General features: G+C 38.4%; 1 protein-coding gene across 4 annotated transcripts in view; it reads right to left on the bottom strand.

Annotated features, from left to right (window-relative positions):
* BARD1 (BRCA1 associated RING domain 1) overlaps window positions 1–25,532 on the bottom strand; it is a 92,667-nt gene that overhangs the window by 13,431 nt on the left and 53,704 nt on the right. For 2 of the 4 annotated variants that reach the window (XM_086366439.1, XM_086366460.1), the window contains exons 7-9: window positions 11,765–11,873; window positions 2,860–2,992; window positions 2,011–2,103 (exon numbers count right to left, since the gene is read on the bottom strand). In XM_086366439.1, coding sequence (XP_086222565.1) covers window positions 2,011–2,103; window positions 2,860–2,992; window positions 11,765–11,873 — 335 coding nt within the window. Of the gene's footprint in view, window positions 1–1,451; window positions 1,694–2,010; window positions 2,104–2,859; window positions 2,993–11,764; window positions 11,874–25,532 lie in introns of those variants that run through there. The other 2 variants (XM_086366447.1, XM_086366454.1) reach the window with 2 other exon arrangements.

Genomic DNA, 25,532 nt, shown 5'->3' with positions numbered 1-25,532 from the left:
ATTTAAAATTTCACATAGCTTCTTTATTACTGAGATTCTTGCTACTATGAAAATCCATTCCTTTCTATAACCACTGGCAAGGTTTCTGGCAAAAGTTGAGTACAAAAACATCTATAATCATGGAAACATTTTAGGTCAATTTTTAAAATACTGAGGCCCAAGAAGACTTGACACAAATCTGAAAGGGAAACAAAGGTCCAAAAATAAGGGACTAAAGAAAAAACTTTTTTTCTACATAAATGGCCGATCAGTCCAACTTCTTCTCATACTTTTTAGCTTGGCTGACTGGCAGAGTAGAGTAACAGATACAGACTAGAACAGAGAGAGTGGCCCTGCTACTTATACATGTCACAGACCAAATCAATGGAGACAACTATCAAAAGAAAAGTGGTAGCTGTTTTACTGAGATGAATATCAACTGCTAAAAGAAAAGTTTTTACCAACCAGTTAATTTAAAACAACAGATTAATAATACAATTCAGGCTTTGATTGAATCAAGCAACTCTACCATAAAACCTTGAAAGTACAAATCTTAAAAGATTTTTCAAAACTAACTCTAACCCATCATTTGCTTCTTACAGAGAAAGTTTCATGAAAAACACTATTCTTTAATTTTAAAATTTGAAATAATTATAGATTCACAGGTGATTGCAAAGAAATGTACAGGAAAGTCTCATGCACTCTTTTTCTAGTATCCAGTGTTAATATCTTACACAACAATAGCACAATTATCAGCACCAAGAATTTGACATTGATACAGTCCAAAGAACTTACTCAGATTTCATCAGTTATACATTCACCATGTGTGTGTGTGTGCACACACAGACCTGACATTTAATCATATATGTAGACTATGTAATACAACTACCTCTAAGATCAAGATATTCAACTATATTGTAACAGGACTTCACAGGTCCCTCTTTAACAGACATTATTCTTTTTATAAACAATCAGTTAGCAAAAAGGTCATTTCATTGTCCTATTTTAGCTGTCATATCAAAAGCAGAAGACACTTGTAATTGAGGAGTAGAAAATAACCTTGTACAAGCTTTCTTTTTATTTTGTTAAGTCCTAGGTAAAACAAACAGGTGAGAGCTGGGAAGGTGAGAGGCAGCATCAAAGGAGAAGGTGGTTGACTACCATCTAGAAAGGAGTAACAGGAACACATTTTCATCAGAGGTTTAGAGAATAGCTAGTGTAATTGCCCCCAATCAGGTGGTACAATTGCCTGGAGGATCTCAGGGATGGGGGAGCCTGGTGGGCTGCCGTGTATGGGGTCGCACAGAGTCAGACACAACTGAAGCGACTTAGCAGCAGCAGCAGGTGGTACAAGGCAGTCTCAATTTTCAAAGACCTTCCTAAAACAAATGATATTAGCTGAGAGAGCTAAAGAGAGTTATGCAGATAAGTTTTTAGACATCACAAGGAAAAGCAATAAACTAATTTAATAGTCATATATTTAAAACAAGCATTTATTGAGTTAAATATATCATACAATGGTAATATGGGCTTCCCAGATGACTCAGTGGTAGAGAATTCATCTGCCAAGCAGGAGACGTGGGTTTGATTCCTGGATCAGGACGATGCCCTGGAGAAGGAAATGGCAATCCACTCCAGTACTCTTGCCTGGAAAATCCCATTGACAGAGGAGCCTGTCTGGCTACAGTCCATGGCCACAAAGAGTCTGATATGACTGAGCAACAAAACAACAACAACAATAATGGTAACACAGATTGCTTAAGCTTACAGGTCTATTACAGGATCCATGTACTCTGGATTAAAATAGTTGGTATGACAGGAAGATTTTGAAATGAGAACATACTTGTATATATTTACCAAGAACACCTAAGTGATACCATTAATATGAAAAGCTTTTTCAAAATGTAGGGACTAAACAGAGGTAAAAAACATTAGCATAAGGTCCTTAAATAATTACTGGCAATACTGCAATAAAAAAATGAAATTAGTCTATTTAATTCCCTTTGTAATTCTCCCAAATCCAATACTTACATTCAAATTTTAGGATCCAGCATCCACTGAGAATTCCAAGCATACACTTCAGGGTGCTTTGAACTGTATCACCAGGAACAATGACATGAGTTACTACAATACAAAAAAAGCAGTAAGAGAAACAGAAATATAAACCAAAATAATTATTTAACTAGTCCACTTACATCTGAATTTTCTTCCAAGGCAACAATTTTTATACTTTGGTAAAGACTTCTTTATTTAATTTCATTCTCTATTATGGCTACCAATATGAAAAGTTAGATCACAAATCATAAACCTTAAAGCCACACAGAGTGTATGTGTGTGCTCAGTCGTGTCTGGGTCTTTGTGATGCTATGAACTATAGCCTGCCAGGCTCCTCTGTCCATCGGATTCTCCAGGCAATACTAGAATGGGATGCCATTTCCTCCTCCAGGAGATATTCCCAACTCAGGACTCAAACCCACATCTCCTGCATTGGCAGGTGGATTTTTTTTACCACTGAGCCACCTGAGAAGCCCAAAGCCACATTGGCCAAAGCAAATTTCTTTTCTATTTCCAATTACAACTAAGGAATTAAATAAAGCATTACATTGTTCGACCATTTATCTGTCATTAGCAAACTCATAAAATTGCTCTTCTGACATATGCCCTAAAACAGGGGCAAAGCTTTAAACTTTATATTCCCTAACTAAATGAAGACTGTAAGTAATTTACAACTATAGAAACCTTTTAGAATTATTACCAGATTCAAAGTATATAGTCAGATTCCAGTGGGTAAAATGTATAAATTATCAAGGTGAGTTCTACAATGGAATTACCCATTTAAAATTCTCTTCTACCAAAACTAAATAAATAAATAATCCTCACCTGTACCGTCAAACTCGGCACATTTTTTAGCCTTAAGAATCGTTGCAAGCTCACTGAGCATTTTCTGTTGTTCGGAAGAAAGTCCACTGCCTATAAGTACAAGAGGCCCATCCCGACGCTGACCAGTGTTTACCTGTCAATAGAAGAGGTGATGCCATAGTGTCAAAAACATTTAAAGGCTAGAGAAAGATTAAACTGCGTTTCAATTGATATGAGCTCGGATTTCTCTACTTTATCTAGTAATTCCCAATAATTTCCATTGAATCGTCACTCAGAAGCTTAAAGCACAATGCATCTGGTTCTATTTCTTTACCCCCTGCCCCTAATAAAACACCATTTGGGATACCTCTCTATAGTTAGGGTGTCTTGTTTCCTCGATTCCAAAGTGGATCTCTCTAGGGTTTTCTAACTTCATTCGGTTACCAGTAAGCCCCACCTTTTTATAAAATAACCCCAAATACCCACTTAAAATGATTAATTCTCTACCCCGCCCAAACTAACTTACTCCAACAGAGCTAAACCCAACCTGGTGTGTTTAATTTAAAATGAAATTACATAAAAAATGAAAAAACACCAAGGCTTCTAGAACAGCACTGATCTCGAAGACAGAAAACAAAATTTTAACAATGAAAGAATTATTTTTCAAAACCAACAAAGTAAAAACAGACAAGGGAATACTGAAGTTATTATATCAGATTCACCAACAGAAATAAGTCACTGGAGTTTATGAAAAGGAAGTGCTCTAACAAAGATTAATGTTTTCACTTTAATAGAAAGACTTAGAATTTACTGGATACAAAAAAAGACAAGAAATTTAATTCCAAGAAATTGGAATGAGAGTTAGCCAAAAGCTACCTGATGAAAAAAAGCAATGATCCAACAGATAAGAAAGGGTAAATGAGCACTACTGTATTACAAGATAAAAAGCAAGACATAATACTTTAATTTTCAAATACAACACAAAGGACCCTCCTACATGTATGAGTGTCTAAGTATTCTGGACCTCTGGCCTCTCAGAAGTTCACAGAACATGAGTGAAACACTGCAAGTATAATTACCAGTATAGTTCAGCAACTAGACTGGAGGAAATTTATATTTAAATATTCACTTCACATATCTGAATAATGATAATTTATCTGGTCTGATGCCCTACAATATTACATGTAAATTGCTGGCTACATCTCTAAACAGACTGATCTCAATAATTCATTCACTCAAAATGCATTAAATAGGATTCTACTATATATTAAGCAAGAATGTATTCATGACATTTTAAAAAACATTTCTATAAAGTTTTTTTAATGACAATATTCAGCACTTAAAAGTTTCCGCTTCCTGAACTACTTTTCTTGAAGGTTCAAGTTATAGAGGTTTTACTGCACGTGCCGTGCACACACCACACACATACTGACATCACATATCTGTCCATTTATCTTTCCTATTCACTCAATTATAAGATGAGGTAACCATCTTATAAATACTCCATAACATGAAAATAGTTCAGTCTACTTTATCAATTACTATATTATAATCATATTAAAAAACAGCATTTCAAATATTCTTGTCAGTTTACAAATGAGCATCATAAAGTAGTTCTATATGGAACACATTACTTTTCCATTTTTATAACTCCACTTCAGCTAAATGAGTTCTCTGCACAAAATAAAAAGTGAAAAGATATCAACTGTAAATATAGCCTATGATACTACTTCCATCAATTTCAGGAAAGCACCAAAGTGGGTCAAGCATTTTTCTATCTAGTTTCTAAGTTTGAATAAAAAATAGAAACTGGCACTAATTTCTCATAATTAAGGAAAGCTATTAAAAATAAATAAACAAAATCAAGCAAAGAGCTGTCAAAGCCACATATCTAATTTGGGGCAGGAGGTGGGAGTTTGGAGGCATTTGATTTGAGTAAGCAGAGGTCTCAGAATCAGGAGATTCAAAAGCTGTTCAGAAAATAATCCAAAGGTTCAATAATCTGTTTTTAGAGATATTAGATACTATGTACATTGACATTAAATAAACTTATCTAAGGAATAATTTGATATGAAACTTTTTCTTGGAAAAATTAGTTACTCTGAATTCATCAAAATTAATGAGTTTACCAAAAACAAAGTTTAAAAAACTACAACAAGAGCCAGAGGGAGTGAGGAAGCATGCCATGTGTACATCTGGCTCCCTACATTGTCCCTGGTGGCACCAAGTTCTTGAAATGGGAAAGTGTCTGGGGGATTCAAGAAACAGCAAGGCAGCCTATGTGGCCGAAAGAGACGAGTGAAAGGGAGTCTGATGCCATCTGTGGAAGAAGATCCCAGATCTTGTCTTTAGTGAGTATACACAAAGAAGCAACTTTTTCAACTTAAGGAACTGTTACTGTTCATGATCATTTCCTTAGCCAAGTAGCTACCATTAAGAGAGTAAATAATGATATTCACTCACGGGCAGTGTTCATGTGACATGCAGGAAGTATAGGTTTCTTACATTTAACAAAAACACAAGAGTAACTGGAAGGCCAAATTAAGAGCAAGAGTGCCACTTTCAGATTCCAATAATACCATGACCGTATCTTTATTTTTGACACATCTAAAATAATCCTTTTCCTGATGTTTACATAAAAGAAATATTGGCAAATGACAACTTAGTTACATTATGTTCTGCCATCAGAATCCAAGTCCAAATGAATAGAGTAAGGATCAATTTATAGTTAAGTACAATAGGACCGAATGAATACTGACCTAAAATTTTCATAATATTCCGAATTCACTCAACTTCTAATTCATCTATTGGAAAAAAATGTGTTGTGTTTTTTTTTTCCTATGGTGGGCTAACCCTGAGCAAATCAAACTACATGTTAGTTTTCTCATCTATAAAACAAGGAAATTAAACTGCTGATTTCTAGGTTCTCTTCCAGGTCTACAGATAGGGCACACTTACTAGGCTGATGCCTGGAGCAAGGAGATTAAGAGTTTTCAAAGAATAAGGGTAACCAGCCTGTGATAGCATATACTGTTGTTCAGTTGCTCAGTCATGTCCAACTCTTTGCGACCCCATGGACTGACTGCAGCATGCCAGGCTTCTCTGTCCATCACTGTCGCCTGGAGTTTGCACGTACTAAAGAAACAGAGGAAAACAACAGAATGGGAGAGACTAGAGATCTCTTCAAGAAAATTAGAGATACCAAGGGAACATTTCATGCAAAGATGGGCTCGATAAAGGACAGAAATGGTATGGACCTAACAGAAGCAGAAGATACTAAGAAGAGGTGGCAAGAATACACAGAAGAACTGTACAAAAAAGATCTTCACGACCCAGATAATCATGATGGTGTGATCACTGACCTAGAGCCAGACATTCTGGAATGTGAAGTCAAGTGGGCCTTAGAAAGCATCACTACGAACAAAGCTAGTGGAGGTGATGGAATTCCAGTTGAGCTCTTTCAAATCCTGAAAGATGATGCTGTGCAAGTGCTGCACTCAATATGCCAGCAAATTTGGAAAACGCAGCAGTGGCCACAGGACTGGAAAAGGTCAGTTTTCATTCCAATCCCAAAGAAAGGCAATGCCAAAGAATGCTCAAACTACTGCACAATTGCACTCATCTAACACACTAGTAAAGTAATGCTCAAAATTCTCCAAGCCAGACTTCAGCAATATGTGAGCCGTGAACTTCCTGATGTTCAAGCTGGTTTTAGAAAAGGCAGAAGAACCAGAGATCAAATTGCCAACACCCTCTGGATCACTGAAAAAGCAAGAGAGTTCCAGAAAAACATCAATTTCTGCTTTATTGACTATGCCAAAGCCTTTGACTGTGTGGATCACAATAAACTGTGGAAAATTCTGAAAGAGATGGGAATACCAGACCACCTGATCTGCCTTTTGAGAAATCTATATGCAGGTCAGGAAGCAACAGTTAGAACTGGACATGGAACAACAGACTGGTTCCAAATATACGTCAAGGCTGTATATTGTCACCCTGTTTATTTAACTTCTATGCAGAGTACATCATGAGAAACCCTGGACTGGAAGAAACACAAGCTGGAATCACGATTGCCGGGAGAAATATCAATAACCTCAGATATGCAGATGACACCACCCTTATGGCAGAAAGTGAAGAGGAACTAAAAAGCCTCTTGATGAAAGTGAAAGAGGAGAGTGAAAAACTTGGCTTAAAGCTCAACATTCAGAAAACGAAGATCATGGCATCCGGTTCCATCACTTCATGGGAAACAGATGGGGAAACAGTGGTAACAGTGTCAGACTTTATTTTTCTGGGCTCCAAAATCACTGCAGATGGTGATTGCAGCCATGAAATTAAAACACGCTTGCTCCTTGGAAGGAAAGTTATGACCAACCTAGATAGCATATTCAAAAGCAGAGACATTACTTTGCCAACAAAGGTTCATCTAGTCAAGGCTATGGTTTTTCCTGTGGTCATGAATGGATGTGAGAGTTGGACTGTGAAGAAGGCTGAGCACTGAAGAATTGATGCTTTTGAACTGTGGTGTTGGAGAAGACTCTTGAGAGTCCCTTGGACTGCAAGGAGATCCAACCAGTCCATTCTAAAGGAGATCAGCCCTGGGATTTCTTTGGAAGGAATGATGCTAAAGCTGAAACTCCAGTACTTTGGCCACCTCATGAGAAGAGTTGACTTATTGGAAAAGATTCTGATGCTGGGAGGGATTGGGGGCAGAAGGAGAAGCGGACGACAGAGGATGAGATGGCTGGATGGCATCACTGACTCGATGGATGTGGGTCTGGGTGAACTCCGGGAGTTGGTGATGGACAGGCAGGCCTGGCGTGCTGCGATTCATGGGGTCGCAAAGAGTTGGACACGACTGAGCGACTAAACTGAACTGAACTGAATGCTACTGTGGTGATGATGCCACCCAACTATCTTATCCTCTGTTGCCCCCTTCTCGTCTTGTCCTCAATCTTTCTCAGCATCAGGATCTTTTCCAATGAGTTGGCTCTTTGCATCAGATGGCCAAAGTATTGTAGCTTCAGCATCAGTCTTTTCAATGAATATTCAGGGTTGATTTCCTTTCAGTTTTAGTTCAGTTGCTCAGTCATGTCTGACTCTTAGTGACTCCATGGACTGCAGACTGCAGACTGACTGGTTTGTTCTCCATGTTGTCTAAAAGACTCTCAGAGTCTTCTCCAGCTCCATACTTCAAAAGCATCAATTCTTTGGTGCTCAGCCTTCTTTATGGTCCAACATTCACATCTGTACATGACTACTGGAAAAACTATAGCTTTAACTACATGGACCTTTGTTGGTAAAGTGATGTCTCTGCTTTTTAATACACTGTCTAGTTTTGTCATAGCTTTTCTTCCAAGGAGCAAGTGTCTTTTAATTTCATGGCTGCAGTCACCATTTGCAGTGATTCTGGAGCCCAAGAAATGAACACCTCAAATTAGAAACATCTTCAGTTACCTCCTTATCTTAAACAATCAGGTCAATCACTGAGTATCTGCTGCCTCTACTGGACAAGAAGCCTTCTCTGAACGGTTCTAGATGTGTTTACCCTTTTCTCTCATTTTGCCCCATCTGAGCAGTAAAGATACACTGAGTCCATCACCCCTCTCTTTAAAGCCTCTCATCTTCACTTCACACACCCATCCCCAACACCACTTGTAGTTTCAATCCTCTCTACTTCACAAGGACACACAACAACAGCCTCCTCACCAGTCTTCAGTCCCAGCCCGCCCTCGCTATCCCCCAGAGTCCCATTCCACTGAAAGAGACACTGAGGGTGCCTCACTAACTGGGGAATAGTCTCCACTCCTCCACAGAGAGCTCAAGGTCTTTCCCAATCTGATCCCAACCCAGGTCTTTACTTCCAGTTCCTCTTTAATACACCTCATGCTCGTCTCACACTAAATTCTAGTTTCTCAAATTTCTAAGGTCCTTTATATCTCCTTGTCTCTGGGCAGCTGTTCCTGAGATCTGGGCTTCTATTTCTGCTTTGTGTACCTGATTGCAGTGGCCAATGAAAATCCATTCCTCACTCCTTCTAGACTCTAATAGAGTCCTAATGCTGTTCATGTCTTCAAGGATTGACCCTATCTTCAACCACAATGTATGTCAAAAGCAATTATGTGACCAGTTCTGACCAATAAGACGTAAGAGGAAGTCCATTGGAAGGCTTCTGGGAAAGGTTTTAGTCCTAATACTGGACACTGTTGTATCTGGAATTGTGGCAATCATCCTACAATCACCAGCAGGGAGATTAGTGAGGACACAACCACCACACTGAAGACAGGGAAGCAGAAGAACAGAAAAAGTTTAGATCTTTGGTGCAGCCTTGTAATTGCTAAGCCAAATTATAACAAGAACTGTCATATATTGAGATTATATAAGAGAATATACTCTTTAAGTATTTGAATGAATGTTTTCTGTTATTTGCAAATAAAAGCCAATATAACACAGTATTAGATATCTTGCTAAAACTTGTACCTTCAAAGGCTTACTTAGACATCATGTTACCTTCTCTTCTGATCCCTCCTAAAATCAGCTTCTTTCTTTAAGACTCTACTGTACATTTGTATGGCATCTATTACAAATACACTGCAGTGTGTAATAATTTTTTTTACATCCATATTCCCAACTAAACTACAGGCTCCTAAGAAATAGGCATTTTTTCCACAAGGCAGCAAATGGCACCCACATCTACTCCATTGGTAAAGTAAAAAGTGGATGTGTTAGTAGCTCAGTGGTGTTTGACTCTCTGCGATCCTATGGACTGTAACCCGCAGGCTCCTCTGTCCATGGAATTCTCCAGGCAAGAATACTGGAGTGTGTTGCCATTTCCTACTCCAGGGGATCTTCCTGACCTAGGGATCAAACCTAGGTCTCCCACACTGCAGGTAGTACCATCTGAGAAAACAGTGAAGCCTAAGTCATATTAATTCTACTCTTTCTCCATACTTCGTCTATAATCTATCCAAAAGTTCTGTTGGCACTAACTCAAAAATACATACCAATCTCATAACTTTTCACAACTTCCATTGCTGTTCCCTTAATTCAGGTCATCATGGTCTCTCTCTCTTCTTTACCAAGAAACAGTCCAAGTAATTTCCCTGCTGCCACTCTTGCTGCCACTCCATCTTTTGATTAAAAGCTGCCAGAGTGAACTTTCTAAAGTGTAAATCAGATTATACCATTCCTTGCTTTAAATTCTTTCAGTGGTTTCCCCATTACTCTTAGACATGCCCTATGTCAAAGCCTTTGACTGTGTGGATCACAATAAACTGTGGAAAACTCTGAAAGAGATGGGAATACCAGACCACCTGACCTGCCTCTTGAGAAATCTGTATGCAGGTCAGGAAGTAACAGTTAGAATTGGACATGGAACAACAGACTGGTTCCAAATAGGAAAAGGAGTACATCAAGGCTGTATATTGTCACCCTGCTTATTTAACTTCTATGCAGAGTACATCATGAGAAACACTGGGCTGGAGGAAGCACAAGCTGGAATCAAGATTGCTGGGAGAAATATCAATAACCTCAGATATGCAGATGACACCACTCTTATGGCAGAAAGTGAAGAAGAACTAAAGAGCCTCTTGATGAAATTGAAAGAGAAGAGTGAAAAAGTTGGTTTAAAGCTCAACATTCAGAAAACTAAGATCATGGCATCTGGTCCCATCACTTCATGGCGAATAGATGGGGAAACTGGAAAGAATGACAGACTTTATTTTTGGGGGCTCCAAAATCACTGCACATGGTGATTGCAGCCAAGAAATTAAAAGACGCTTACTCCTTGGAAGGAAAGTTATGACCAAACTAGACAGCATATTAAAAAGCAAAGACATTACTTTGCCAACAAAGGTCCATCTAGTCAAGGCTATGGTTTTTCCTGTGGTCATGTATGGATGTGAGAGTTGGACTCTAAAGAAAGCTGAGAGCTGAAGCATTGATGCTTTTGAACTGTGGTGTTAGAGAAAACTCTTGAGAGTCCCTTGGACTGCAAGGAGATCCAACCAGTCCATCCTGAAGCAGATCAGTCCTGGGTGTTCATTGGAAGGACTGATGTTGAAGCTGAAACTCCAATACTTTGGTCACCTGATGTAAAGAGCTGACTCATCTGAAAAGACCCTGATGCTGCGAAAGATTGAAGGCAGGAGGAGAAGGGGACGACAGAGGATGAGATGGCTGGATGGCATCACTGACTCGATGGACATGGGTTTGGGTAGACTCTGGGAGTTGGTGATGGACAGGGAGGCCTGGCGTGCTGTGATTCATGGGGTCACAAAGAGTCGGACATGACTGAGTGACTGAACTAAACTGAACAGAACTGAGTCACCAGCAACAATGACTTTCTCTCTAACCTTCAAACACACCAAGGTCACCCACTGAGGGACCTACACACTTGCTGTTCCCTCTACTAGGACACTTGTCCTCCAGATATTCACCTAGGTGCTCCCTTGACATCAATCAGGTTTCAGACCAAATATCAGTTCTTTAAAGGCTCTCCTTGATTACCCAGGTAAAATGGTACCTTTCTTGAAGCCCACAACCTCCAGTCTATTACACTCTATAAAGTCTTCATCAAAGAACTCATTTGTAAGTTTCCAAAATTATTTTATTTATATTAGTTTATATATCCACAGTCTGTATCTTTCCTAGCTCTCATTAGAAAGTATACTTCTTGAGAATAAGAGTTCTATCAGTCATATTTATTGCTATATGAATGCTACCTAAAATATGGAGGGGGGAAAACAACAATAAGTATTTGTTGATTTATTCTGATTATGTCTTTGAAATCACAACAGCTACTACATAGAAAGTGCTCAACTGGTGAATCAAAGCAGTTCACTAACTAGAAATTTTGCCATTTTGTTCATTTTATAATTGAATTCAATAAAACACATAAATGTCCCAAGGCTACATCCATACTCACTACTGAGCAATGGCTGGTTGATGAGGATTCCTTCTTCTCCGGTAGCAGCAACAGTGATTTCATATTTTCACTGTCTGCATAATCCACAGGCCGCAGACCAAATATGTTGCTGGTAAAATAAGTACAGATGGGTTTAAGTAAATAAAATGTGTGATCTGATTTTTCACTAAATGAATACACTAGTGGAACAATTTTTTCAACTTCCCTAATAAGACACAATTTTTTGAAAATAAATGACTCAAGAATTCACATCAGGCATAAGAATCAAGTACTACAAGCTGCTGAAAAATAGAAAAAAATAATGTGAAAGTAGAAAAAGAGATGTGAAATTTCAATTTAACACCAGACCATTACAGGGACTATTCTTAACTGAATATATTGTTACTTAAACATGATTTTTTTTCACAACTCCATATTGGTATTCAAATTCATATTTTAAAATATAGCTTCATAATCATTAATCACTATGGGCTGATTACATACTTTCAATGCAAATAAAAATCACTTACTGTAGCTGTTACAGGCTCTATAGTCTACATAAACAAATACAGAAATTAGATAAATTCACAAGATGGGTATTTAGATTCACTAGAAGGAAAAGTATGTCACATGACAATTTAATAAAGTGGTAAAAAGGGCATTTTAAAATTAATTTTTGATATGTATGTACACTACAATCTACAATAATTATAGCCATCACAGAATAAACTGATGGGAGTTCAGAGAGCGACCCAGACTTCCCTGCTGCACCAATTCTAGAGTCACAGAACATCACAAGGGAAGAGACCTCAGACACATGGTATGGCTGTTACTTCACTGAGAGAAAGCTTCCACTGACTTGACAAAGGTCTCACTTTCCTTCTATTCATTCTAACAATATTCCATATCGCCCATGATTAGTCTTTCAATCATAAGGACACTGTTGAAATTATAGCACTTTGTCTAATAGTCCACTTTTTTACATACAGTTTCAAAATGATTTTAATGCATTATATCATGGCCGAAAAGTTTTTACACTGAACCTATCTTTTGAAATCTTCTCTGGTTTTTAGATTACAGGATATCCATACAACAGTCATTATTGTTCATGTAAAAAAAAATGCAATGTGTTAAACAGGATATAAAATTATAAACTTGGTATAATACGAGCTTTCAAATTTGTATCAAATGTGCAGGAAAAGATCTGGATGGGAACAGGGAAACATTAAGAGGGAAAGAAAGGAAGAAGGTGTCAAATCTGAGAGCACTGGGTGAGAGATATGAGCACCTACTGGGTTTAGAGTCAAGGTCATTAATGACCTTAGAGAAAGCTGTTATGATGGCAGAGTGGGAAAAGAAATGAAGCACAGCAAATGTTTCTCTAATGACTGCTATTCACGACTATCAGGTTCAGTCACTCTTTCTCCTTGGCCAAGTGCTACATAAACTCTGATCAACGTGTATTCTCAGATTCCCTTACATGCCCAAGTCCTACAGCATGTGTCTTTCTTCTGAAAAGTTTTTCTCAAACCAAAGTATAATACAGTTACTTGTATTTCAACTTTCTGATTAAAAAAAAAAAAAAAAAAAAGACACCAGTTACTACACTGGAAATTGGGTCCTCCCAAATTATTATATATTTAAAGCAGGAGCGGGGTCTTCCCTTGTGGCTCAGCTGGTAAAGAATCTGCCTGCAAGGAGGGAGACCTAGGTTCGTTCCCTGGGTTGGGAAGATCCCCTGGAGAAGCAAAAGGCTACCCACTCCAGCATTCTGGCCTAGAGAATTTCATGGACTGTATAGTCCATGGGGTTGCAAAGAGTTGGACACGACTGAGTGACTTTCACTTTCACTCTCAAAGCAGGTAAGGTCATTTTCTTTCAAAAGGGAGCTGATCTCATCCACTACACTTGACATTTCTCAATTTTATTATCTGTTATGGCCATGTACCAAATACACAATCTCCTCACATACCAACGTTCTAAGTATGACAAAAAGGAATCAATATGCTAGGTCTTATATCCCCAGATGCAAAAATAAACAAAAAAAGTCACACTATATGCATTAAAAAAAAAAATCAATCAGTGCACACATAAGGACTTTTTATCAAAGACAAATGTAGATTTCTCCAAGGAAATGAAATTTAAGAGCCCAATCAAGTGTACTTTAATGCACAGTAACTACAGCATAATTATTTTACACAAATACAAACTAAAGAGAACCATGACAACATTTAAAAATGTTAAATGAAAGTACTTTCCAAAGAACCAAATCAGCTTAAAAAGGCTTTAAATCAAAAATAAACAATGGTCTCTGAACAAGGAAGATGCTTTTACGATGTTAAAAAAAACTGCTTCATAAAATGACTAGCAAGATTCTAGTCATTTAGAGCCCTTACTACACAAAGCTTACTACCTCAATATGGTTTTTAAACATGTGATTTCTCTACCTGGATTATGGATGGCTTCTGCTTATACACAATTTGCTAAACGCTTAGCCTTCCTGCATTGCTAATGAACTGGAGAATGGCACATTAAAAATGCTACTGAAATAATCAGTTAACCCTTAGTCCTGCATCATGGGAGATGCAGTCTATTAAATCCTGTCATGATACTGCTTTGCCATGGACCACTGAAATTTGGAATTAGACACAAGTTTTCATGTGACACCTTAAAAAACCATAGCAAGAGAAGACAGAGCATATGTAAGATTTCTCCTTTATTATGTGGGCACAAAAAAGGCATAAAACTTTTTCCCCATAACGATATATTTGAATGAATACTGTGCTTACATATTTATGTCAAAAATCAATTTAAAATATAATTAGATTATCTTCTTTAAAAAAAAAATAGGTAATACATAGAGGAAAAGCCACAAGGGACTTTTGATGTGATCAATTATTAACTGAAGACATGATAAATCAATTATTCCCCATCACTATATAAGGAAGAAGTGTTTTGTTTGCTTTAGATTTACTGCAATATCATGGAGCAGAATAAGTATCAATAATTTGCTATTAGAATGGGTTACCAAGGGAGCTTATAGAACGATTTTTTTCCTAAATGTTCTTAAATATAGCACGTTATTTTCTGACATACTTTAATCTAAAACCTTAACCTTAAAACAGATTATTTTGGAGGGATACACAATACTTAGAAAACATTGTCTTTGCCTGTAATCCTATTGAGGACAAATACTCTTTCAATAGGTAAGTATAAAACTAAAAAGTATTAATCAAGGCACAAATAATGAGGTGAAATGTGAGATGGATTTTACAGGAGGTTAAAAAAAAACACACAGTAGCAAATAAAACGAACTCAAACTCAGGACTAGAAACTAGAATTTGGAAGATGAATGTGAAGGGCTTGTTGGGGGAATAAGCAATGTGATTATTGAAATGGATGGAATTAATGAAAGAAAGCTTTCTATCAGGGCTGAAGAACCTAATTACTATATGCTCATGTGTCTGAGCCAAATAGAACATGGAAAATTGAAAACTGTATGCAGGTCAAGAAGCAGTCAGTCAGTTCAGTTCAGTCGCTCAGTCGTGCCCGACTCTTTTCGACCCCATGAATTGCAGCACGCCAGGCCTCCCTGTCCATCACCAACTCCAGGAGTTCACTCAGACTCACATCCATCAAGTCAGTGATGCCATCCAGCCATCTCATCCCCTGTCGTCCCCTTCTCCTCTTGCCCCCAGTCCCTCCCAGCATCAGAGTCTTTTCCAATGAGTCAATTCTTCGCATGAGGTGGCCAAAGAACTGGAGTTTCAGCTTTAGCATCATTTCTTCCAAAGAAATCCCAGGGCTGATCTCCTTCAGAAAGGACTGGTTGGATCTCCTCGCAGTCCAAGGAACTCTCAAGAGTCTTCTCCAACACCACAATAGTTAGAACCAAATGTGAAACAATGGGCTGGGTCCAAATAGGGAAAGGAGTACGTCAAGGCTGTACACCGTCACTCTGCTTACTTAAATTATATGCAAAATACATCATGCGAAATGCGGGGTGGATGAAGAACAAGGTGGAATCAAGGTTGTCAGGAGAAATGTCAGTAACCTCAGATATGCAGATGACACCATCCTAATGGCAGAAGTGAAGAGGAACTAAAGAGCCTAATGATGAAGGTAAAAGAGGAGAGTGAAAAAGCTGGCTTAAAACTCAACATTCAAAAAACAAAGATCATGGCATCTGGTCCCATCACTTCACAGCAAACAAATGGGAAAATAATGGAAACAGTGGCAGACTTTATTTTCTCGGGTGCCAAAATCACTGCAGAAGATGATTGCAGACATGAAATTAAAAGATGCTTGTTCCTTGGGAGAAAAGCTATCACCAACCTAGACAGTGTATTAAAAAGTAAAGACGTCACTTTGCTGACAAAGGTCTGTACAGTTAAAGCTATGGTTTTTCCAGTAGTCATGTCCAGACATGAGAGATGGACCATAAAGAAGACAGAGCTCCAAAGAATTGATGCTTTCGAACTGTGGTGCTAGAGAAGACTCTTGAGAATCCCTTGGATTGCAAGTTCATACAAGTCAATCCTAAAGGAAGTCAACCCTGAATTCATTGCAAGGACTGATGCTGAAGCTCCAACACTTTGGCCACCTGATGCAAAGAGCCAACTCACTGGAAAAGACCCTGATGCTGGGAAAGATTGAAGGCAAGAGGAAAAGGGGATAACAGAGGATGATACGGACATGAGTTTAAGCAAACTCCAGGAGATGGTGAAGGACAGGGAAACCTGGAGTGCTACAGTCCATGGGGTTGCAAAGAGTCGTATATGACTGAGCAAATGAATGCCACAAATAAGGCATAAAGCAATAGTCATTAGAGACAAAGACAGTATGTAGCTGTGAAAACAGAAAAACATATATGTCTACTGGCTAAACTATGGGTCAATGCAACACCAATATAATTAAAACTATTTTCAGAATATAGGAAAACCTCAATATCTTCAGTGCAGAATTTACACGTAGTGCATGACAGTATATTAACAACTTTCATATGCACCATTTTTGACAGTTCAGTTCTCTTATGACCTATCAAAGAAATCTCTTTATGATTCAGTGAATGGCAAATGACTACATATAGATAACATACTTTATCAATACTAAATCATAAAAACTGATAAGTAAAACATTTTATACAGTCACTAACCAGGGAAGTATCTTTCTGATTCCAATTTTTTTTCTGTTTCTTCACAACACATTATATTAGCAAATTTTACCACTTTTTTCCCTCTGATATATTCCTGCTGTATTTTTTTGGTGCTGATTTTAAATAATTTTAAATGTATTTCACATAAAAGTTTTGAAGGTATGACTGAAGATTTTAAATTTCTTTTCAAAAATTTAGTTTAAAATCTTGACAGACAATCTAAGTGTCCATAAACTATTGCTTTTTTACTACATAAAAATTAATAAGGAATGTTGGAGGGTCATTGTTACTGACCTGTAACTGACCAAGGTTAATAGATTCAACATAAAAATGCATATATGTAGTAATATACATAATGTATATATATCACAACTAGTAATAATCATTTATTTATTTAACACACATAGACTGAGAATATGTGCATGCAGCCTGCCCGCCATTGCCACAGGTTCCATATCCATGGATTCAACTAACAGTGAGTGGATCAAAAATACTAAAAAAGAAAAAAAAAATTTTTTTTTAGGAAGTTCCAGAAACAAAACAAATTTGTCATGTACTAGCAACTATTTACATAGCATTACACTGTATTAAGTATTATAAGTAATCTAGAGATGATTTAAAGTATATTGAAGACAGTGCATGGTGGCACTAGTGGTAAAGAATCTGACTGCCAATGCAGGAGATGTAGAAGACCTGGGTTCGATCCCTGGAGTAGGAAATGGCAACCCAATCCAGTATTTCTGCCAGGATGTTCCCATGGACAGAGGAGCCCTTTGTGGACTACAAGCTATGGGGTCACAAAGAGCTGGACGCGACTAAAGCAACTTGACATGCACAGGCACGCACATGCGTAAGTTATATGCAAATACCATGCCACTTTATTTAAGAGACCTGAGTACCAGATTTCGGTATGCATGGGGGGACTGGTTCCAAGTCCTTTGTGGACACCAAGAGGCAATTCTGTACACCTAGGGGAAAAGCTACAAACGTCATTTTGTAATAAGTTTGGCAAACATGCACTCAAGTACTTCTAAGTTCTCTTAGTCACTAAAGAACCAATGAGATAAAAGGGCCTCACAGAGCTGAGTGGGGCAAAGGCCAAGGAAAGAAAACAGGAAGAACTTTAAAGCCTGGTAAAGCTGCTTAGACATCAAGGGAGAAACAATAAAAGGAGATACAGAAGTAGAATAAGAATCTCCCAGGACAGACAAAAGCTTGTGTGAAGGCCTTGACATAAGCTAGTGTGGAAAATGAGAAACACCAAAAAATACAAAGAGAAGAGCGAGAAAGAAGAAAAGAAGAGGGAGAAAGACAGAGAAGACAAAGAATGCAGTGTTCTGGAAATGTAAATTGTGACCTGAAACGAAAAGGAAGTAGCTGAAGAGGTGGACTGTCTCCTAAGGACCCTGATCAGCTCCCTGAACGGCTATCAGCAGGGGGGAGGCATCAACAGAGCAGGCCAGCTGAGAGCTGGGGTTACACAACCAGACAGCCTGAATTCAGAAAGCGTCTGTCTACAATGCGGGAGACCCGGGTTCGATCCCTGGGTTGGGAAGATCCCCTGGAGAAGGAAATGGCAATCCACTCCAGGACTATTGCCTGGAAATTCCCATGGACAGAGGAGCCTGGCGGGCTATAGTCTATGGAGTCACAAAGAGTTGGACACAACTTAGTGACTAAGCACACACGCACAGGACACAATACAAGGATAAAAAAAAATGAAAGGTACAATCCTCACTTGGATTCTTTTTCATCACTAAGGCTAATAAAAAGTACTTATTGGAGTCTGTTGTAACACTTCAGCCTTCTTTTCAGGTGTTTTAACATTTCAGTTTTACCCCAAAGGCAGAGATCAGAATACAGTATAGGCCTTCAGTGTCCTCCCCCTCATGAATGACAGAATAATTAATACGGACCTACTGTATCACACAGGGAACTCTTCTCAATGGGAAAAGAATCTAAAAAGGAGTGGTTATATGTATACGTTTTGAGCAAACTCTGAAATTTAGTGAAGGGCAGAGGAGCCTGGTGGGCTACACTTCATGGGGTAGCAAAGAGTCAGACATGACTTAGCGACTGAACAACAAGAAATATGTATGTGTATATCTGATTTACTTTGTTGTACAGCAGAAACTAACACAACATTTTATATCAACTATATTCCAATAAAAACTTAAAAAAAAAAAAATGATGAATAGACACATATCTACAGCTGTCCCTGAAATGAACTTGAACACTAGTACAAGGGGATAAGGAGAGACGGGCTAATTTAAACTTGCACTTGCACATATAAATCAGTCTATCCCAAATAACACATGAAACAGCATTTTTACTAATACTAAACCTGCAACATACGACAGATACCAAGACGGTCCACGATGAAATCCTTTATGAACAACTATGAAACTGTAACACATAGATTTTAATTTTTCAAGTCACTTAATTTGTGGTGAAACAAGAAACAGCAGAGAAATTCAAAAGAACAACATGATTCTTAACAGCTATAAAATATAAATTATCTGTTACAGAAGATGAATATTTGAAAAATTAACAACAGTAGTGGAATAATAAGTTCAATGTATATACTATATTCTAACTAAGAATTCTACATCCTTGGAAAGAAAACTCTGTTAATAGAAGACTAAGTATCAAATCCTGAACTCTATATTTCTCTTAAAAAAAACAAAACAAACAAACAAAAAAAAACAGCTTATGATATGCTCCAAACACCCGTATACTTCTGATGTGACTAGAATAGTTCTAAGTTCAGTCTGAGACACATAGAAAGCCACGGGAAAGGATAACCTGCTGCTGCTGCTAAGTCCCTTCAGTCGTGTCCGACTCTGTGCGACCCCATAGACGACAGCCCACCAGGCTCCCCCATCCCTGGGATTCTCCAAGCAAGAACACTGGAATGGGTTGCCATTTTCTTCTCCAATGCATGAAAGTGAAAAGTGAAAGTGAAGTCATGCCCTACTCTCAGCAACACCATGGACTGCAGCCCACCAGGCTCCTCCATCCATGGGATTTTCCAGGCAAGAGTACTGGAATGGGTTGCCATTGCCTTCTCCTTAAGTATAGCCTATGAGGTTTTAAACAGTTAACAACATATTTCTGAGCAACAAAGAAACACAGAAGATATGAAATTTATTTTCATATATGAAGTTAAAAATAGAACGAATTTTCCCTCCTGGGTAACAGACTCTTATTTTAGCCCTCAAGGGGTAAATGTCTCATGCAAAACACAGTAAATTCAGAGCAAAACTGATTAATCAGTTCAGTTCAGTTCATTCGCTCAGTCGTGTCCAACTCTTTGTGACCCCACGAACCGCAGCATGCCAGGCCTCCCTGTCCATCACCAACTACCGGAGTACACCCAAACCCATGGCCATTGAGTCGGTGATGCCATCCAACCATCTCATCCTCTGTCGTCCCTTCTCCTTCAGCCTTCGATCTTTCCCAGGATAAGTCAGCTCTCTGCATCAGGTGGCCAAAGTACTGGAATTTCAGCTTCAACATCAGTCCTTCCAATGAACACGCAGGACTGATCTTTAGGATGGACTACATGGATCTCCTTGCAGTTGAAGGGACTCTCATGAGTCTTCTCCAACACCACACTTCAAAAGCATCAATTCTTCGGCGCTCAACTTTCTTTGTAGTCCAACTCTCACACCCATATATAACTATTGGAAAAACCGTAGCCTTGACTAGACGGACCACTGTTGGCAAAGTAATATCTGTGCTTTGTAATATGCTATCTAGGTTGGTCATAACTTTCCTTCCAAGGAGTAAGCGTCTTTTAATTTCATGGCTGTAGTCACCATCTGCTGTGATTTTGGAGCCCCCCAAAAAAAGTTTGTCATTGTTTCCATTGTCTCCCCATCTATTTGTCATGAAGTGTTAGGACCAGATGCCATGATCTTAGTTTTCTGAATGTTGAGTTTTAAGTCAAATTTTTCACTCTTCTCTTTCACTTTTATCAAGAGGCTCTTTACTTCTTCACTTTCTGCCATAAGGGTGGTGTAATCTGCATATCTGAGGTTATTGATATTTCTCCCAGCAATCTTGATTCCAGGTTGTGCTTCTTCCAGCCCAGTGTTTCTCATGATGTACTCTGCATATAAGTTAAATAAGCAGGGTGACAATATACAACCTTGACGTACTCCTTTTCCTATTTGGAAAAGGTCTGTTGTTCCATGTCCAGTTCTAACTGTTGCTTCCTGACCTGCATACAGGTTTCTCAAGAGGCAGGTCAGGTAGTCTGGTATTCCCATCACTTTCAGAACTTTCCACAGTTTATTGTGGTCCACACAGGCAAAGGCTTTGGCATAGTCAATAAAGCAGAAATAGATGTTTTTCTGGAACTCTCTTGCTTTTTCCATGATCCAGCAGATGTTGGCAATTTGATCTCTGGTTCCTCTGCCTTTTCTAAAACCAGTTTGAACATCTGGAAGTTCACAGTTCACATATTGCTGAAGCCTGGCTTGGAGAATTTTGAGCATTACTTTACTAGCATGTGAGATGAGTGCAATTGTGTGTAGTTTGAACATTCTTTGGCATTGCCTTTCTTTGGGATTGGAATGAAAACTGACCTTTTCCAGTTCTGTGGCCACTGCTGGGGTTTCCAAATTTGCTGGCATAGTGAGTGCAGCACTTGCACAGCATCATCTTTTAGGATTTGTAAAAGCAAATTAATACTATATTCAAATGCAAGAGGCATTTATAAAATGCCAGTTTGCACAGCAAAAGCTCAAAGAGCATTAAGAAAGTATTCTAAGCAAAATGTGACTGTAAGAAAACAGTAAAGAAATAGAATATTAAAATTAAATCAAAATAAAATTAAAAGTAAGAAATATACATATATATATGGTCTCAGATTTAACTACAAAATAGGTAACTTTGTTTTATAGTTCACAGAGACAATTTCAGGATAAATTAAAAGGATAACAAAAAGTCCATCTTCTCTTTAGTACCTATATTCTACTGTTAATACATTAGAATTTCAGAGTGATAACAACTAGTAGTAATCAAATTGAGAGATATCTCCAAATATACAGTATGAAAGTGATCAAAATAAATAATGTTATGTCAGGTTGGGGACAAAGGACAGGGGATGGGAAACAGGAAGTAGGGTGGGAATTATTTCTGTTAGATACTCTATTCACATACCCAAGACCAAAGAAGGTGGAAAGCATCCTGATTATTTTTAAGAACTGTAAGTATCATTTTAACATCAAAACCTGAGGGTAAAAAATGGAAGTTAAAACAACAAATTATTCTAATTTATACCTATAGATGCAAAAGTTTTAAATAAATCCTAGGAAACTAATGTGAACTATTTGTGCAAAGATTAACACAATACACTAAGTTTATCCCAACAATACAACATGGAGTAATATTTTTAAATGTGTTAATACCATCAACAGGCAAAAAGTGCAAGATCATCCCAAAATCACTTAATAAAATAAAATCCAGTCTTGTTTAAAAATGCTAAAATAACTGGAAGGAAGATCTTTTTTTTAAAATTGAAGTGTAGGTGACTTACAATGTGCTAGTTGCCGGTATATAGCAAAGTGATTCAGTTATACACACATCAGTTCAGTTAGTTCAGTTGCTCAGTCGTGTCCGACTCTTTGGACCCCATGAATCGCAGCACGCCAGGCCTGCCTGTCCATCACCAACTCCCAGAGTTCACTCAGACTCACGTCCATCGAGTCAGTGATGCCATCCAGCCATCTCATCCTCTGTCGTCCCCTTCTCCTCCTGCCCCCAATCCCTCCCAGCATCAGAGTCTTTTCCAGTGAGTCAACTCTTTGCATGAAGTGGCCAAAGTACTGGAGTTTCAGCTTTAGCATCATTCCTTCCAAAGAACTCCCAGGGCTGATCTCCTTCAGAATGGACTGGTTGGATCTCCTTGCAGTCCAAGGGACTCTCAAGAGTCTTCTCCAACACCACAGTTCAAAAGCATCAATTATTTGGCACTCAGCTTTCTTCACAGTCCAACTCTCACATCCATACATGACCACAGGAAAAACCATAGCCTTGACTAGACGAACCTTTGTTGGCAAAGTAATGTCTCTGCTTTTGAATATGCTATCTAGGTTGGTCATAACTTTCCTTCCAAGGAGTAAGCGTCTTTTCATTTCACAGCTGCAGTCACCATCTGCAGTGATTTTGGAGCCCAAAAAAATAAAGTCTGACACTGTTTCCACTGTTTCCCCATCTATTTCCCGTGAAGTGATGGGACCGGATGCCATGATCTTCGTTTTCTGAATGTTGAGCTTTAAACCAACTTTTTCACTCTCTACTTTCACTTTCATCACATACATTTATAAATATATACACATATATATATTCTTTTTCATATTATTTTATGCTATGGTTAATTACAGGATATTGATTACAGGAGTTCCCTGTGTTACACAATAGGACCTTGCTCTTTATTTTATATATAGTGGTTTGTATCTGCTAATCCCAAACTCCTAATTTATTCCTCTCTTATCCTCATTCTCCTTTGATAACTGTAAGTTTGTTTTCTATGATAATCTCTGCTGTGATTACCTCTGATATGATAATCTAAGATAATTAGCTCAGTATGATAGTACCAAAATCAGATTGTTTATATTCTTTGCAGCCAAAGACAGAGAAGCTCTATACAGTCAGCAAAAACAATACCAGGAGCTGACTGTGGCACAGATCATAAACACCTTATTGCCAAATTCAGACTTAAATTGAAGAAAGTAGGGAAAACCACTAGACCATTCAGGTATAAACTAAATCAAATCCCTTACAATTATACAGTGAAGTGAGAAATAGATTCAAGGGATTAGATCTCATAGACAGAGTGCCTGAAGAACTATGGACAGAGGTTCCTGACATTGTACAGGAGGCAGGAATCAACACTATCCCCAAGGAAAAGAAATGCAAAAAGGCCAAATGGTTGTCTGAGGATGTCTTACAAATAGTTGTGAATAGAAGAGAAGCTAAAGGCAAAGGAGAAAAGGAAACATACACACATTTGAATGCAGAGTTCCAAAGAAGAGCAAGGAGAGATAAGAAAGCCTTCCTCAGTGATCAATGCAAAGAAATAGAGGAAAATAACAGAATGGGAAAGACTAGAGATCTCTTCAAGAAAATCAGATACCAAGGGAACATTTCATGCACAGATGGGCACAATAAAGAACAGAAATGGTATGGACCTAACAGAAGCAGAAGAGGTGGCAAGAATACACAGAAGAACTATACAAAAAAGATCTTCACGACCCAGATAATCACGATGGTATGATCACTCACCTAGAGCCAGACATCCTGGAATGTGAAGTCAAGTGGGCCTTAGGAAGCATCACTACGAACAAAGCTAGTGGAGGTGATGGAATTCCAGTTGAGCTATTTCAAATCCTAAAAGATGATGCTGTGAAAGTGCTGCACTCAATATGCCAGCAAATTTGGAAACCCCAGCAGTAGCCACAGGACTGGAAAAGGTCAGCTTTCATTCCAATCTCAAAGAAAAGCAATGCCAAAGAATCCTCAAGCTACCGCACAACTGCATTCATCTCACATGCTAACAAAGTAATGCTCAAAATCCTCCAAGCCAGGCTTCAACAGTACATGAACCATGAACTTCCACATGTTCAAGCTGGATTTAGAAAAGGCAGAGGAACCAGAGATCAAATTGCCAACACCCGCTGGATCATGGAAAAAGCAAGCGAGTTCCAGAAACACATCTACTTCTGCTTTATTGACTATGCCAAAGCCTTTGACTGTGAGGATCATGACAAATCGTGGAAAATTCTTCAAGAGATGGAAATATCAGACCACCTGACCTGCCTCTTGAGAAGGAAGCAACAATTAGAACTGGACATGGAACAACAGACTGGTTCCAAATAGGGAAAGGAGTACATCAAGGCTGTATATTGTCAACCTGCTTATTTAACTTATACGCAGAGCACATCATGAGAAACGCTGGGCTGCATGAAGCACAAGCTAGAATCAAGATTGCCAGGAGAAAGATCAATAACCTCAGATATGCAGATTACACCACCCTTATTGCAGAAAGCCAAGAAGAACTAAAGAGCCTCTTGATAAAAGTGAAAGAGAGAAGAGTGAAAATTTTGGCTTAAAACTCAACATTCAGAAAACTAAGATCATGGCATCTGGTCCCAAAACTTCATGCGCGAATAGATGGGGAAACAATGGAAACAATGACAGACTTTATTTTGGGGGGCACCAAAATCACTGCAGATGGTGACTGTAGCCATGAAATTAAAAGACACTTGATCCTTGGAAGAAAACTTATGACCAACCTAGACAGCATATTAAAAAGCAAAGACATTACTTTGTCAACAAATATCTGTCTAGTCAAGGCTACGGTTTTTCCAGTGGTCATGTATGGATGTGAGAGTTGGAATATAAAGAAAGCTGAGAGCCAAAGAATTGATGCTTTTGAACTGTGGTGTTCAAGAAGCCTCTTGAGAGTCCCTTGGACTACAAGGAGATCCAAGCAGTCCATCCTAAAGAAAATCAGTCCTGAATATTCATTGGAAAGACTGATACTGAGGCTGAAACTCCAATACTTTGGCCACCTGACGTGAAGAAATAACTCATTTGAAAAGATCCTGATGCTGGGAAAGATTG

This window comes from Bos grunniens, chromosome 2, assembly GCF_055505025.1.
Source record: "Bos grunniens cultivar Pamir isolate PY7600 chromosome 2, Bosgru_T2T1.0, whole genome shotgun sequence".
Lineage (NCBI taxonomy): Eukaryota > Metazoa > Chordata > Mammalia > Artiodactyla > Bovidae > Bos > Bos grunniens.
The sequence above is the reverse complement of the archived record's forward strand: the minus strand, read 5'-3'. Positions and strand labels throughout refer to the sequence as shown.